General features: G+C 39.0%; 1 protein-coding gene across 3 annotated transcripts in view; it reads right to left on the bottom strand.

Moving 5' to 3' along the window:
* Positions 1-13,771, bottom strand: part of MAP3K15 (mitogen-activated protein kinase kinase kinase 15) — a 92,264-nt gene that overhangs the window by 56,974 nt on the left and 21,519 nt on the right. For all 3 annotated transcript variants that reach the window (XM_075775458.1, XM_075775467.1, XM_075775475.1), the window contains exons 2-3: positions 7,080-7,219; positions 3,570-3,593 (exon numbers count right to left, since the gene is read on the bottom strand). In XM_075775458.1, the coding sequence (XP_075631573.1) occupies positions 3,570-3,593; positions 7,080-7,219 (164 nt within the window). The remainder of the gene's footprint in view (positions 1-3,569; positions 3,594-7,079; positions 7,220-13,771) is intronic.

Below are 13,771 nucleotides of genomic sequence, written 5' to 3'. Positions count from 1 at the left end.
GACTCACACCACTGCAGCATGCTGCTGTATAATTTTCACTGTTAGATCAGCTGTCCTCAGGCCAAATCTCAAATGAATTGCTGACCTTTTTTCTATGCATTGTTTTCAGCTTTATATCCAGTTTCCTCGCTCTTGCTTCCTCCTTGATGCTGATTTAGAATAATGTTCTCTTTACAAGGAAAACATCCATTTTCTTCAAGGCTTACTTTTCTTACAAGGCTTTTGTGTAATGCATAAAAGAAAATTACCCCAGATGACACACTAGACATTCATCTTCTCTGCATCTTTAACATGTCTCCACATCTGTTCTATGCTACAATTTTTTTTGCACCTTTGTACATTTGCAGGATAAACAGCAAAGATGAGGGCAAGAGAAAGCTCTGAGCTACAGCAGCCAGCACAGAAAGTTTCACTCGTGCTGCTGGAAAAATGGTGTGCTGTGCCTGGTAGCAACCTCAGTTGTCCCCCTTCCCTTACACACAGTGCAGATGCGTGGACACAGAGCTTATAAGATATGGAGAGGACGTCTCTTCATAAAACTAGCAATGGTATTCCTGCAGCTACCTCCAGGTTGGAGGAAGGCTTAGCAGATCAAGTATCTGTCCTCTTTCCAACATGTGTTCAGACCCCAATGAAGAGTGCATTTAAGCTTTTTCTGCTGTTCCACAGCTATGGCAGAGGCACGCCCACACTTTTCAATCAGGAAAAGTGAAAGGAAAACACAAAACCCCAGTACAGGGGTATTAACTATTGTATCTAATACTCAGCATTTAAACTGAAATGGTTATGTAACTGCGTACTTGATTGGCCACAGTAAATTCAGACCAATTCTCTACCTACCTAACTAGCACAGTAACCTTCATTAGCAATTAACTTCAAACAAGACATTGCCCATATGTTGTCACAAAAGTGGGATCATTTACCCAGTGTGCAGTACACCAATATACACACAGAGCAGAGGTATTTTATTTATTTCATGTCTGCACAGAGATGGGTGCTAGGTGGTAATTCCACAAAGCTAGCACACCACACACAGAATCTACCACATATTTATCTTGTTACAGGATTAGAAAAACCTGCCTAAATTTACGCTAATTGGTTATTAATTACTGCATCATCTACTATTGGTCAAGCATCTTTAAATTAGCAGGCATGCTCCTTGGGGGGCCGGGGTGTAACTTGCATAGTCCTTTAATTGGGTAGGTGGTGGCGAACCAACTAAACTCCACCCCCCCCTCCCCCTTCCCCTGATTACTGGTGATTCTTGTTGACTTCAGGCCTCTCTGGCAATCGCCCAGCTCTTCTGGGCCTTCTGGGGCAAGATGTTTCCTCTTTATCAGTTTTTCAGCTCTTCTTCAAAGATATAGTCGTCAGCAAAGCAAGTAATGCATTTAACCCTAAATTAAACAGTGTCTAAGCACTAACCCAAACACGTTTCTGTCCTTGTAAAGTGGAAAATTCTTCTTTATGGATATCACATACAGTTGTAAAATATTTAACCAAGCAATGAAGCAGTGGCACCATACCAGGGCAGTGACAAACTGGAAGCCTCTCATGACAGCTCACTGGATTTGAAAGGAGGGGAAAGCAACTGCTTATTTGAAGTCAACTCCAACTTAGAAAAACAAAGTTTTAACCTATTAACTATTCAGCTTGCTAATTAGTTTGTTGTAATTTCTGATTTTAAAAAATGGATAAAAGAATGCAATATGGGAGCACATTTATCTAATAAAAGAGAGTATGAACAGCTTCAAATAACACACGAGGGTCAAGAAACCATACTTGGTATTTACAGTCATTTATTTTTTCCTCACTGCATTTTACTCACAATTGTTTTCTTAATTTAAGCACTTGAAGAAAGTGGCTTAGGCAATCCCTCTTTTTTAAAGGAAGGATCAGGATCCTAGTTTCAGGATGCCTCCCCCTGCCCTTTTTGCTATCCACATGATGTTTACAGGTCTAATACCAGGTCCTGCTGTAGAAACCATATCACCAGATCCATCTTTTCTTCTCTTCCATGTGGAAGGTAAATATCTCCCTCTGTGGGAGAAAGAATCTGCCAAAAGAAAAGATTGCAGGTTGCTAATCTGATCACACTAGGCTGAACTTGCCACTGTTTTCTTTGCCCTTACTCCATTTCTAGAATTACCACCAAACGGCTCAGTCACAAATCTCCCGTTTGCTCTGGAGGGGAAAACACATGCTTGAGACATTTTGAACATCCACCAGTTGATGGATAGTAGCATTCACAAGCAAATCTGCCTCATTCTGAGGCCTCCCTTCACAAAGCTACAGACTAGTAAATGCAGTTCACACCCCACCGTTGAAACTAGTTTAAAGATCACCAAGACAGATGGGAAAATGACCTGGATTTATTCATGTGCTCAACTTGATCTATCTTTAGCCTACATGCAGTGCTGTGGCCAAGTATAAACAGCAGCTCAAAATAAACTGCTGTGACTAATGCATTATTTTCTACTAGTTCTCTTTAAAATTATTAGCAAAGTCTAAGAACATTTTATTATTTTAGTCCTGCTCAATATTTTTCAGAAGAAAATAAGAGTATATGGTAAATGGGGGGAAACAGAAAGGAATAAATGGAAGTTTATTATTGCCAGACTCTTCTCAATGGTGCCCAGCGACAGGACAAGGGGCAACAGGCACAAACTGGAACCCAGGAAGTGCCATCTCAATATGAGGAAAAACAACTTTACTGTGAGGGTGACTGAGCACTGGAACAGACTGCCCAGAGAGGTTGTGGAGTCTCCTTCTCTGGACATACTCAAAACCCACCTGGATGTGATCCTGTGCAACCTGCTCTAGGTGATCCTGCTTTAGCAGGGGGGTTGGACTAGAAGATCTCCAGAGGTCCCTTCCAACCCCTACCAATCTGTGATTCTGTGAAGTTTAAGATTTTTGCAAATTCAACAGTCCTCAAAATAACAGTGGAGTGTTTAATGAAAATAACCACTGATATGATGTGAAGTATGACAAAATACATAACTAAGATATCGCAGCATATTACAACAAACCTAAAATAACCACTAAATTTTATCTTGGTTCAGTCTTACTTGTTTGGTTTTACTTGCATTAAAGGTAAGAATACTTTTACTTTGGGAAATAAGCTTTTGCATTCCAAAGTAAAATCTGTGAATTTGTGAGGAAGAGGATGGCTATACTGTAGCCAAAGCTGTTTGAGATACAAGAGTAAGCCCTATTAAGGCATCACACACATATATACATTTGCACAAACAGGTGAAAGCAGTAGAGGGAGAAAGAGACTTTGAATTTGAGTTTACATTTTGATCTATCAACCTACATATAGAACATATATCTACTGGCACTTTTATAGAACTTAAAAAGGAACTTCTAAAGAAAAGTAATTTTTTAATTAAGCTTTACTTTGGAAAGGAAGTCAACAAGATTTCCACTAGTTTGATTTGTATATAGGTAAAACAGACTTCCTTCAATCATATAAACATATATACTTGGCAGCTTTGTTACTAGACTTGCTTTAAATGTAGTATCCTCATTTTGTGTTTTAAAATGAATGTGGATTTAATACTTACTGTGTTTTTCTGAGATACCATATCCTGGGGGGGAAAAGAGAATAAAAATGTTTATTCATTTTTACTGGGAATTATTATTTCCAGTTTAAAAAACTGGTATACATATATATACACACACACACAGATGTGTTCTTCATAGCATAATCCAAATTTTCTGCCACAGCAAATTCCTAGTAAAGTGATAGGACAACATCAAGAGCAGTCTTAGTAGTTCAGGTTTGGAAAAAATTAACAATTCAAAGAAGAAACCTATTTAAAGAAGTGCTCAGAAGATGAAGAAAGTTGTACTTGCCAGTAACTGGAGTTTCTCAGGCTAGGCAACCCCATATACCCAGTCACACTCCAGGCATTTGTGAGACAAAATCATGCAAAGCTGGAGATTATTTTTCTCTGAAAGAATATCCTTAAGATACCTAGGCCCCCTTCCTATCTGGATGCACACAGACCAACACCCTCCTCCTACACCCTAATTTTTCTTATCTCAAAATCTAAGAAGAGATACTGAAACTATGAGGCAGATGATAAACTAATGGGCATGTAAACTAGACCTCAAAGATTTCCAGTTGCTGGTAAGTAACCTTCTCCTCCTTCTAGTGATGGCTTACATGTCCAATGAATAGTGCTCCGTGAAACTAAAGAGATATCCAGGTAAGTCACGCTACAAATCTTAGCTATACACTTGTTTCTAAGTAAGGTTATTGATATAACTTAATCCTATGTGATCTGACAACCGAAGATGAATCTGCCTGAGCAACTTGCTATCTGACAGCCTGAAATCCACTCGGACAACCACTGCACAGAAATGATTGTGACCATGCATCCTTTTCTTCAACACACAAAATATCAGGGACCATCTAAGAGGTCTAGTTCTGCAAATATATGACCCTCCTGAAATCTGGATTATATATTCTTTTGTACGCTTGGAACTCAGTTGTTTTGGAAAGAACATTGGTGAAACTGAAGAGACAAGTCTTGGGAGAACTTCAGGATGGGTCTTAAGAAATAAGCTACTATAAAGTTGGGTTGCCTGAATTTCACAGATCTTCCCAGTAGAAGTAATAGCAGTCATGAATACTGCTTGTATAACATTTAGGCTAGCCACTTTTAAGAGGCATGCACAGCAATCTAGATCCAAGTACAGTAATAAATTCCTGAAGGGAAGAAAACCCGACCAAATTAGTCATAAACCTGAGAATAAAGAAACACCAGGAGATGGTAAAAAAAAATACGTATTAAGGTACCAAAACCTAAACAGAATTACTGATTAAATTAAACTCCTTAAGCCCAGTAAAATACCTCAGAACAAAAGTGATGGAAGGCCCAGACATCTGAAATATCACTTATCTGAAAATTAATATGTCTACCTAGCTAAGCAAGTATCTCCATAGAGCCTTATCTACTGCAGATAAAGATCTTTCTCAGTAGGGAGAAATTAATTCTTCTGAGAACTATCCAGCACCTGAGCCATGAAATATGTCATGAACTGTTCTTCACTGAAAGACCCTAAGAACAATCCCTATTGCCTTCTGAAGTATTCCTAAGAAAGGTATATTAGCATATTTGAATGGTATCCAACACTGAACTGGGGCTCAGTTGCAGAAGAGGTATCAACGATGTCAGGGTAGGATTGAACTACGTCCCAGTGCCCTGCTTAAACTACTTTAGCACTTGATCCAGAAGATCTCTTCTACTTGGTTCCAGCAACTTAAATCAAGTCTTCTGATCCCATAGTAAGATATGCTAGGGGCCTACATAGGCCAGGGAGGTTATGCAAATAACTGGGAGATGAGGAAGAGATCAGTGACACTGGCAGAGTTGCTGGCAGAAGACAGATTAAAGCAGATAACAGCTTTTCTACCCTTAAGTGACCGAGTCATGCTTCAGTGTTCTCAGGTCCCCAGACTTGTTCTTGAGTTTTACATTCTTGGAAAAAAAAGCCCCAGAACTGACACTGCAAAGATTTGCAAGTTCTGGCAGCAAACAATCTGAAGATCCAACCCATGGATGGATGTAACCCTGGAGGTCATTCAGCACTCCAGTTATGGAGCAGGTGCTTGCATACGTGCTTGGCACAAAGCACAGAAATCAAAGCCATCCACAGTGGTTATCATTGGGCAGAGACAAATAGAAGACAACTAGCCTGTGTTTCCCAAATTTTAGCACATCTTTGGGAGAACCAAGTTGATCAGAACATCTGAGTGACAGCATAAAAGAAAGGTAGATGTGTTAATAAGAAATAAAAATGAAAGATCTCTTTGCAGTCAGGTATATTAACAATTCAGGATGAAAATGTGTATGCCTGCCCACCTAGATTAGTTAAAGAAATGGAGAGCATGCAAGCAGGTCACACAGAATGTGAACGTGTATGTGGACCACCACCTGAAGAAAGGCTGTATGGGATACTAGACACATCAGAGTAAAATTGATTACACTGAAAGCAGAAAAGAGGAGAGAAGCTGTGACAGAACAGAGCTTTTTTGGGAAAAGAGGAGGTTCATACAAAATTAAGATTAAACTTAATATTTTTATAGGATCAAGAGAGGCTGGAGAATTCCAAAAAGGATTTTTGGACATTGGTGATGTGAAAAATATAAAGTAGTTAGGGGCAATAACTCAAAATAAGGAAAAAAACACAAAGCATGAACAACGCTGCTCTCAGCGAAGGTAGCAAGAAAATGGATGATACTAAAAGCAGCAGTAGGTGATGATAGAAAGTATCATCCAGAGACTCAGTGCAGCTGGGCAGTAAATCCTACATCTCTGAAGGGATAACAGACAGCATCTGTACCTACAGGGAATGACAGAAAAGGGTGAGCTACTAGTAAACAAGAAATTTAAAAGCAATCTGATGTATAAGATCCAAACTAAATGTGATCTAAATGTGGTCTAAATGTGATCTAAAACAAAAAGAACCTGCACTGAGAAAGACAGAAACATCCACAATATATGACTTGCATCCAGAACAGCAATTTCAGGACTTAAGTGTATAGCATGTATTATCCTACTATAAAAATGAAGGGCGGACCTATAAAAAGATTTGGTGAGGACCTCTTTCTTATCTTCAAACATTGATAAAAAGGAGATTCTTGTAGCCTTAGCTAGAGATACCAACCTCATCTGACAGAAACGTTTCAATACTAGGAGTAGGTTGCAATACAATCCTTGTTCAAGTGTCATTATTATGAAGACCATAACTTTTTTTTTTTTTACATGTACTCTAATTAAGAGAGGGAAAGGAAGGAAAAAATCAGACCTGCACTCTCACTTCTAAGTCTAACCATCTGAAGCAAAATCAGTACCATATTATGGGTCTTCTCTTATAAATAACCTCTTATACTATTCTAATCATTACTATTTTTGCTAGCAGCTGTTTTTCTTAGAATGATTTTGTTATGTAGCTATCAGGAAATCACATTCAATGGAAGTTTCAGAAAACAACGAAATGTTTGCAGGATCAGGTATTTAAAGATATTTTCAGAAATGAAGCATATTTTGAGGTGAGAACCTTACTTTGAGAGACTGAGCAGTGTCAGCATCAGTGTCATGGTAGAGTATAACATTATTAGCCATGTCAAAGCTTTCACGCACGCCAAGGTGGTAGAACAGTGATGGTTGCTTGGAAATATCACTCATGTCCACAACCGCAACATCTGAAATGAGAGAGGCAGGGGGAAAAATGCTAAAAAAATAATCATCTTAAAACCAATTTTATTCTCACACAAGATTCAAAATAAATCCTGAAATTACACATACATTTGGGTAGACAAAACCAATATATTCAAATAAGGATCATTTTCTCATGGTACAAGTAAATTTTACCATTCACATAAAGAACCTACTCAGGAAATTATCACAGTGTTACAGTAACTGGAAGGCAGAGTTTATGAATTCTGCTTGAGGTTTTGAAATCACAGCATCAGGAATACCTCTGGTGAAGAAGCAGTTCTGTATTTGCTCTCTGAGCTAGGCCTGACAGCCTGCATCCCCAATAGGATGGAAGGCTCCAAACCTTCAGGTAGAACTTCTAAGAACAATAATGTAGCAGAAAATTAGGGAAAACTGCGAGGCAAAATTTATCTTAAGAGGCTGAGGTTTGGAGAACAGGAAATCCCTACGCAGTAGAAAAAGAAATTACTTTGAAAGCTTACTTTTTAAAAGCTACAGGCAAAACGTTCAAGATGGCGGGGGTGCAGGAATGAGGGGATTCAACCACAAGTAGCCAGAGCAAGACTTCCGCTGCTCTTGGGTAGTATTCCAGTCAGAAATGGAAGTAAAAAAAATTATGTCAGTGGAAGATGACCTTTACAGGGAGCTAAGGAGAAATATCCCATGTTATGCAGAACAGCTAAGATACAGGTAAAAGATTCCAAGGTCATCATTTGGTTCTCATATAAACCTGAAGGCCAGTATAGAGAGATGAGGTAACTGGAGAAGAGGACACTTGCTGCCATTTTTTTCCTTGATCCTTATATCCTCTATGCTACCTAAGAAAATTTTGGTTTAGAGCTTTTTAAAGGTCTGTATCTACATGTCTGTCTGCTTTCACTGCTGTGGGAGAGATGGATGAACTTAAATCCAAAGCATTCATAAGACTACAGCCTTGCCATTGAAACCACAGGGGAGTCTGAGGTTCAAAACAGATTCCAGAGACTCAGTGCAGCTGGGCAGTAAATCCTACATCTCTGAAGGGATAACAGACAGCATCTGTACCTACAGGGAATGACAGAAAAGGGTGAGCTACTAGTAAACAAGAAATTTAAAAGCAATCTGATGTATAAGATCCAAACACAGCAGTTGGTTTACCCGGGCTTCACAGAGGTTACACATCACAAGAATCAATACCCTATACTTGGTATGCAAGTTCGTGGAAAAGTCTGCAATGAATACACACTCCTGTACAATTCCATCAGGCTATGCTAACACACCACACTGGAGTCAGCCAGTCCCTCTGGTTAGTAACTGACTCCCTGTTAAAGCACAAGGAATGTTTTGAGCCCAAAGACAATGACCTGCCTTAAGATCAAAGCATCAACATTCAAGAGCAGAACCCCCCCCGCAAAAAAAAAAACCCAACAAAACAAACACACACAAAAATCTAAACACAACCCCCCCAAAAAAAACCCCACCACCACAAAACAAAACAAAAAACCAAACCCCAACATAAAATCACAGCAACATGAGAAAAATCCCTTTATTCCTGTGGAACCTCAAATCCTGCACCATCTACTGATGATCTTTCCAGTTCCTGTTTAGCCAGCTCTCTACAACATGGACAAAATTCCTACTCTACTGCACACTGCAGGGTCACACAAATTGAGTGGGCTTGAAGCAGTAAATCCCAGCTCCATACACATAATCAAATCTAGATTACCCCAATACTGCAAAATTGTTTGGGAAAACATAAATGATCTATAAAACAAAAGTTAAGACAAACTAACAAGCAGACCTAGAATCAAATACCATCTAGGGGAAAAAAAAAGTCTAAGAGCTTGGACTGTTTTTAGCGCTTGTATAAACTGTTTTTGTGGAACTAGAGTGCTGTGAAACCAAAATCACCATCCTGGTAAGAGAATTTAGACAATGTGTTCATGTAGCACACAGATACTGCATTTTACAATACAATGTAAGCAATGATCCATAACAGAGTTTATTGAAACAAGGCTTTACACAGTTCATTGCCACATGTAGTAGTCTACGACTGAAATTTGTCTTCTATTGACTGCTGCTAGGTAACAAGGTAAGCAGCATCAGAAACACATCAAATGGACCTAAGAACAGGAGTAAGCATCTGCATTAAAAAGGGTAATTATTCATCACTTAGATATTCATTCACACCGATAAAAGAAGATTTATGAGAATATGTTTTTCTTGTTTATTCACACCTCGTGAATACAGGTGTGAATAAGGTAAAATAAAACCAAAACAAAACAAATGGAAGACTAGCAGAGGAGATGAAGACGGTATCACAAAAATACACATGCAAGTGAAAAAAAGCCCCGGGAAGATAATTGAATGGATCCAATTTGATCACGGGAATCAAGGGATGACACAGAAGCAAATGACAGTGGACAGAAGCAGAGCCTCAGAAGTGTTAGTGGCTGTGGACAAGAACAGTGATGAGAGGCTGCATTCCCAGGGAGCTCTCCAAGCCCCCCTCCGACAGGAACAGCAGCAGGCTTGGAGCAGGGAGGAAAGAGATCTACTTACAAACCAGCTTTACTAATGTGCTAGTGAAACGTCACTTGAGCCCAGTGGGCCCAGGAAATGAATGCAAATACGGGTGGAGAACAGATGACCAACAATAAATGTTTATTAAAGCAGTGGATCCCTACGATGTAGCCAGTGCACTGGCTGCTGAAAGTACAGTGTTCAGTGTCACTGATCACTGGGTCTAAGCACATTACCCAATACTACTGTTTTCAGGGTTACATCTCTCTTCTTGGTGAAAGAAAATGAAAGAAGAAAAAAAAAAAGAGAAAATGAAGAAATAGCCTGAAATATGCTGAAAGTTAAATGGAATCCAGGAGGCTTAACAGAATAAAAAGTCAGAAAAAGTCTGTACTGCTTTCAACTTCTAATCTAAGACTCACATCCATCCAGCCTTATTCATGTGGAAAGCAAGAACCTTAGTCCATTATTGTGGATTCATTATTTTTCAGCATTTGAAACCTATCTATACATAATAGATTTTAAAACAACAAACCTTAACATGATAATAGAAACCTTATTGGAGGAAAAAGCAGAACTCTGCCCTTTGTTATTCACTAGCAACCTGGTAAATTATGAACTTTCGGATTATTATTGCTTCAGATTATTGGCTATTTGCATCAGTGTCCTTCATAGTTGCTAAATAAACAAATGTGTTATCCTTGAAATCCACTGGAGGAAACTATCAAAGTCATTCTGCAGAACAACAACAATGCTCCTAAAGAAAAAAAAAATCATCATAACTATCTTCAAGAATCCATAACTTCAGGATGCACATGAGGGTTTTTTTCTGCATGACTGCATGGTCCTTTAAAGGAAAGAATACCAAAGTTTTTATAGGGAAAAAATTATACCATAGTTATGGTAAAATTTGAAGTATATTTGAAAACTACTAACCCTTTGCAGCTTTCACTTAAGCTAAAATAAAAGGCACAACACTCTCAACTTTAATATACCCTGTACTCCCAGAAACTGGGAGAGGGAATAGCTCAAGGCAATAAAGCATAATAGTAACTACCAACATAGAATCATAGAATCACAGAATGGTTTGGGTTGGAGGGGACCTTAAAGATCATCTAGTTCCAACCCCCCCCCTGCTGCGGGCAGGGACACCCTCCACTAGACCACGTTGCCCAAAGCCTCATCCAACCTGGTCTTAAACACTTCCAGGAAGGGGGCATCCACAGCTTCTCTGGGCAACCTGTTCCAGTGCCTCACCACTCTAACAGTAAAGAATTTCTTTCTAACATCTAATCTAAATCGACCCTCCTTCAGCTCAAACCCATTACCCCTTGTCCTGTCACTACACTCCCTGATAAACAGTCCCTCACCAGCTTTGCTGTAGGCGCCTTCAGGTACTGGTAAGCCGCAATTAGATCTCCCCAGAGCCGCCTTTTCTCCAGGCTGAACAACAGAACTCTTGAGGTAGTTTTTCAGCACAGTTTGTTATACTAGCAAACTGTCAGCACCTTCCCTTATATCCTAAACACAAGCCAATTTTAGTGTAAAACCGCTGTCAACATTTGTGATGCTATTATGGCGCTCTCAATGCACTGAGTTTCATAAAAATCTCACTGCTCTAAAATCATGTTATTCTGTAAGAATCTACTTACTTTTCTTAAAAAAAAAAAAAGATGAATTTGTTCCAATCACAATCATATAGTAAAATACAAAAATATAACCAGAAGTTGCCTTAGAAGATAAAAGTCTCATGAGACATAAATATGCAACTTTTTTCTAAATTGAGGAATTTCTGGTTGAAAGCAAGAGTATTGCAATTCAACTCCTTCAAGTTTGCAGTATTAGAGCATGAACTTTGCTAACTTCACTGGTTTACTATAGGGCCAGAATTGGTCACAAAACCAAAACCCAACTGGGCAGTAATGATTTATCCTGCAATATAGACTTGTATATATTACAATCACATTAAATAGCATTTTAAAAAACATTTCATGTATTTCAGACTAAGCTTAACTTCTTCTAGATTAAAACCAAATGCTGCACCTTTGTATAAATACTAAAATTAACTGTAATAGTTTAGAAATTGCTTACCAAGCACCTTTAAGAAGAAAGGTTGTTCTTATAAGCGGCAATCAACTTTTGCACAAGAATTCAGTTGTGGCTGAAGTCTGACTATAGGTTTCAGCCTACTTCAGAAAAGGAAACCCAAGCATGCACGCTGGAAGTCTGAAGCTTTTTGATACAGTAAGGGCTCTTCCTCTGGAAAAAGCTTTTAGTTCAAAGGCCAAAGGAATTGAGAACTCAAAAGACAGGAAATTTAAGAATTAAATTAGGTATGAATCCTCATTTGAATTTGGGACAAAAGACGATTTCTTTCTGTTCACATATAGTAAGTGTTGAAGGAAAACCAGTGAGATTTAGGGGATTAATGACACCAATCAGAAATTAGAGAAGGAAGACAATTTTAATATTGGCCAAAGAGTTTTTAACTAATTATTTTTAAAGGATTATTATCTTGGTGTCACAGTTTATCCCCAGAAGGTAACCAAGCAGCATGCAGCCACTCGCTCCCTCCTTGCCCCCCCCCAACAAGGGGATGGGGAGGACAATGAAAAAAAAACCCAACTCGTGGGTTGAGATAAAGACACTTTAATAGGATAACAAAGGAACACAATAACAACAACAAGAATAAGAATGATTAAAAAAAATGCAAAGTGCTGCACAAATGCAATTGCTCACCACATGCAGAAGGAAAAAAAACAATCCAATGCCCAGTCTATTTCCAAGTAGTGTATCTGCCTCCCAACTAGCTTCCCCAGTTCTATAGGGAGCATGAGGCTATATGGCAGGGAATATCCCTTTGGCCAGCCTGGGCCAGCTGTCCTGGCTGTGCTCTCCCAGCTTCTGCTTCACCTGGCAGGGTGTGAGAAGCTGAAAAGTCCTTGACTTAGCATAGACACTACAACTATCCAGCAACAACTAAAAACATCAGTGTGTTATCACATTATTCTCATAGAAAATCCACATCACAGCACTATACTGGTTACTAGAAAGAAAATTAACTCTATCTCAGCTGAAACCAGGACACTTGGGAAGACAACAGAAAAAATTGGATTCTGATTCTGGTGTATTGTCCATCCACACCCACTCTGATTATAAAGTGAAGCAAAATCTAAATTTAGATACATCTCACGTTTGTCAGATGTAATGGATTTAAGTGCTTTAGGAATTCTGAAAACCTAGGCATCAAATGACAAAAATTTTGAAATGTGCTTGTCCATTATTTGTCTGTTCGCTCAGGAAAACAAAAGGACTGTTGTAAAGCAGCAATTTCAGGCACACGTTGTTTTATCAAAAACAGGGCAGCACTTCTAATTTGTGTTCTCAGACTGAGCTTGTCATTTGCCTTTTACTCACTTGTGGCTTTAATCTTCATCTGCCATAGATTTTATGTTACAAAGTGATCTGTTGGTGAGAATAGTGCACCACACATCAAAATGTATCAATTCTGCTCCTCTCACCTAGCAAAATGGAAGGCAAGGAAAAAAAGCCTAACAATTGGGGCCCTTATAAAAGCCAACATTATCAGAACAGCAAACACAAGGCAGAAAGGCCTTTCTTTTGCATTTCTTCCTTCCTGTGTGTCAGATGTTGCTCTGGAAAGCAGTTTCATATCCTTCCCCATGAAGTCATTCTGCTCTGTGAACGTGAATAGTGTGAGTGCCGAAGAAGTGATTTTAACTATGTATTAGCTGAGCAGAAGCAGCACTCTTGGCTAAGGAAAGTCAGCTGTTAAATAACTTTCCTGAAAGAACCAGGCAAATCCAGAGCTCTGCTGTTGCTAGGAAACTGCAAAACTTTAATTTTCAGATGAGCCTTTCCACTATACAGCAGCATTAGTAACTGCAACAGTTAGGATGATTGCTTTGCTCCACTTAACACACAAACACATTAAAACTGGCAGTGTCCCACCTCCAGAGACAAATCTGGGAACAGCTGTGTTAAGTAAAGTGGTCCAACTGGCACCTCCCAGG

The sequence above is a fragment of the Balearica regulorum genome, chromosome 1, assembly GCF_011004875.1.
Source record: "Balearica regulorum gibbericeps isolate bBalReg1 chromosome 1, bBalReg1.pri, whole genome shotgun sequence".
NCBI lineage: Eukaryota > Metazoa > Chordata > Aves > Gruiformes > Gruidae > Balearica > Balearica regulorum.
Note: the sequence above shows the minus strand (reverse complement) of the source record. Positions and strands in the feature narration are given on the sequence as shown.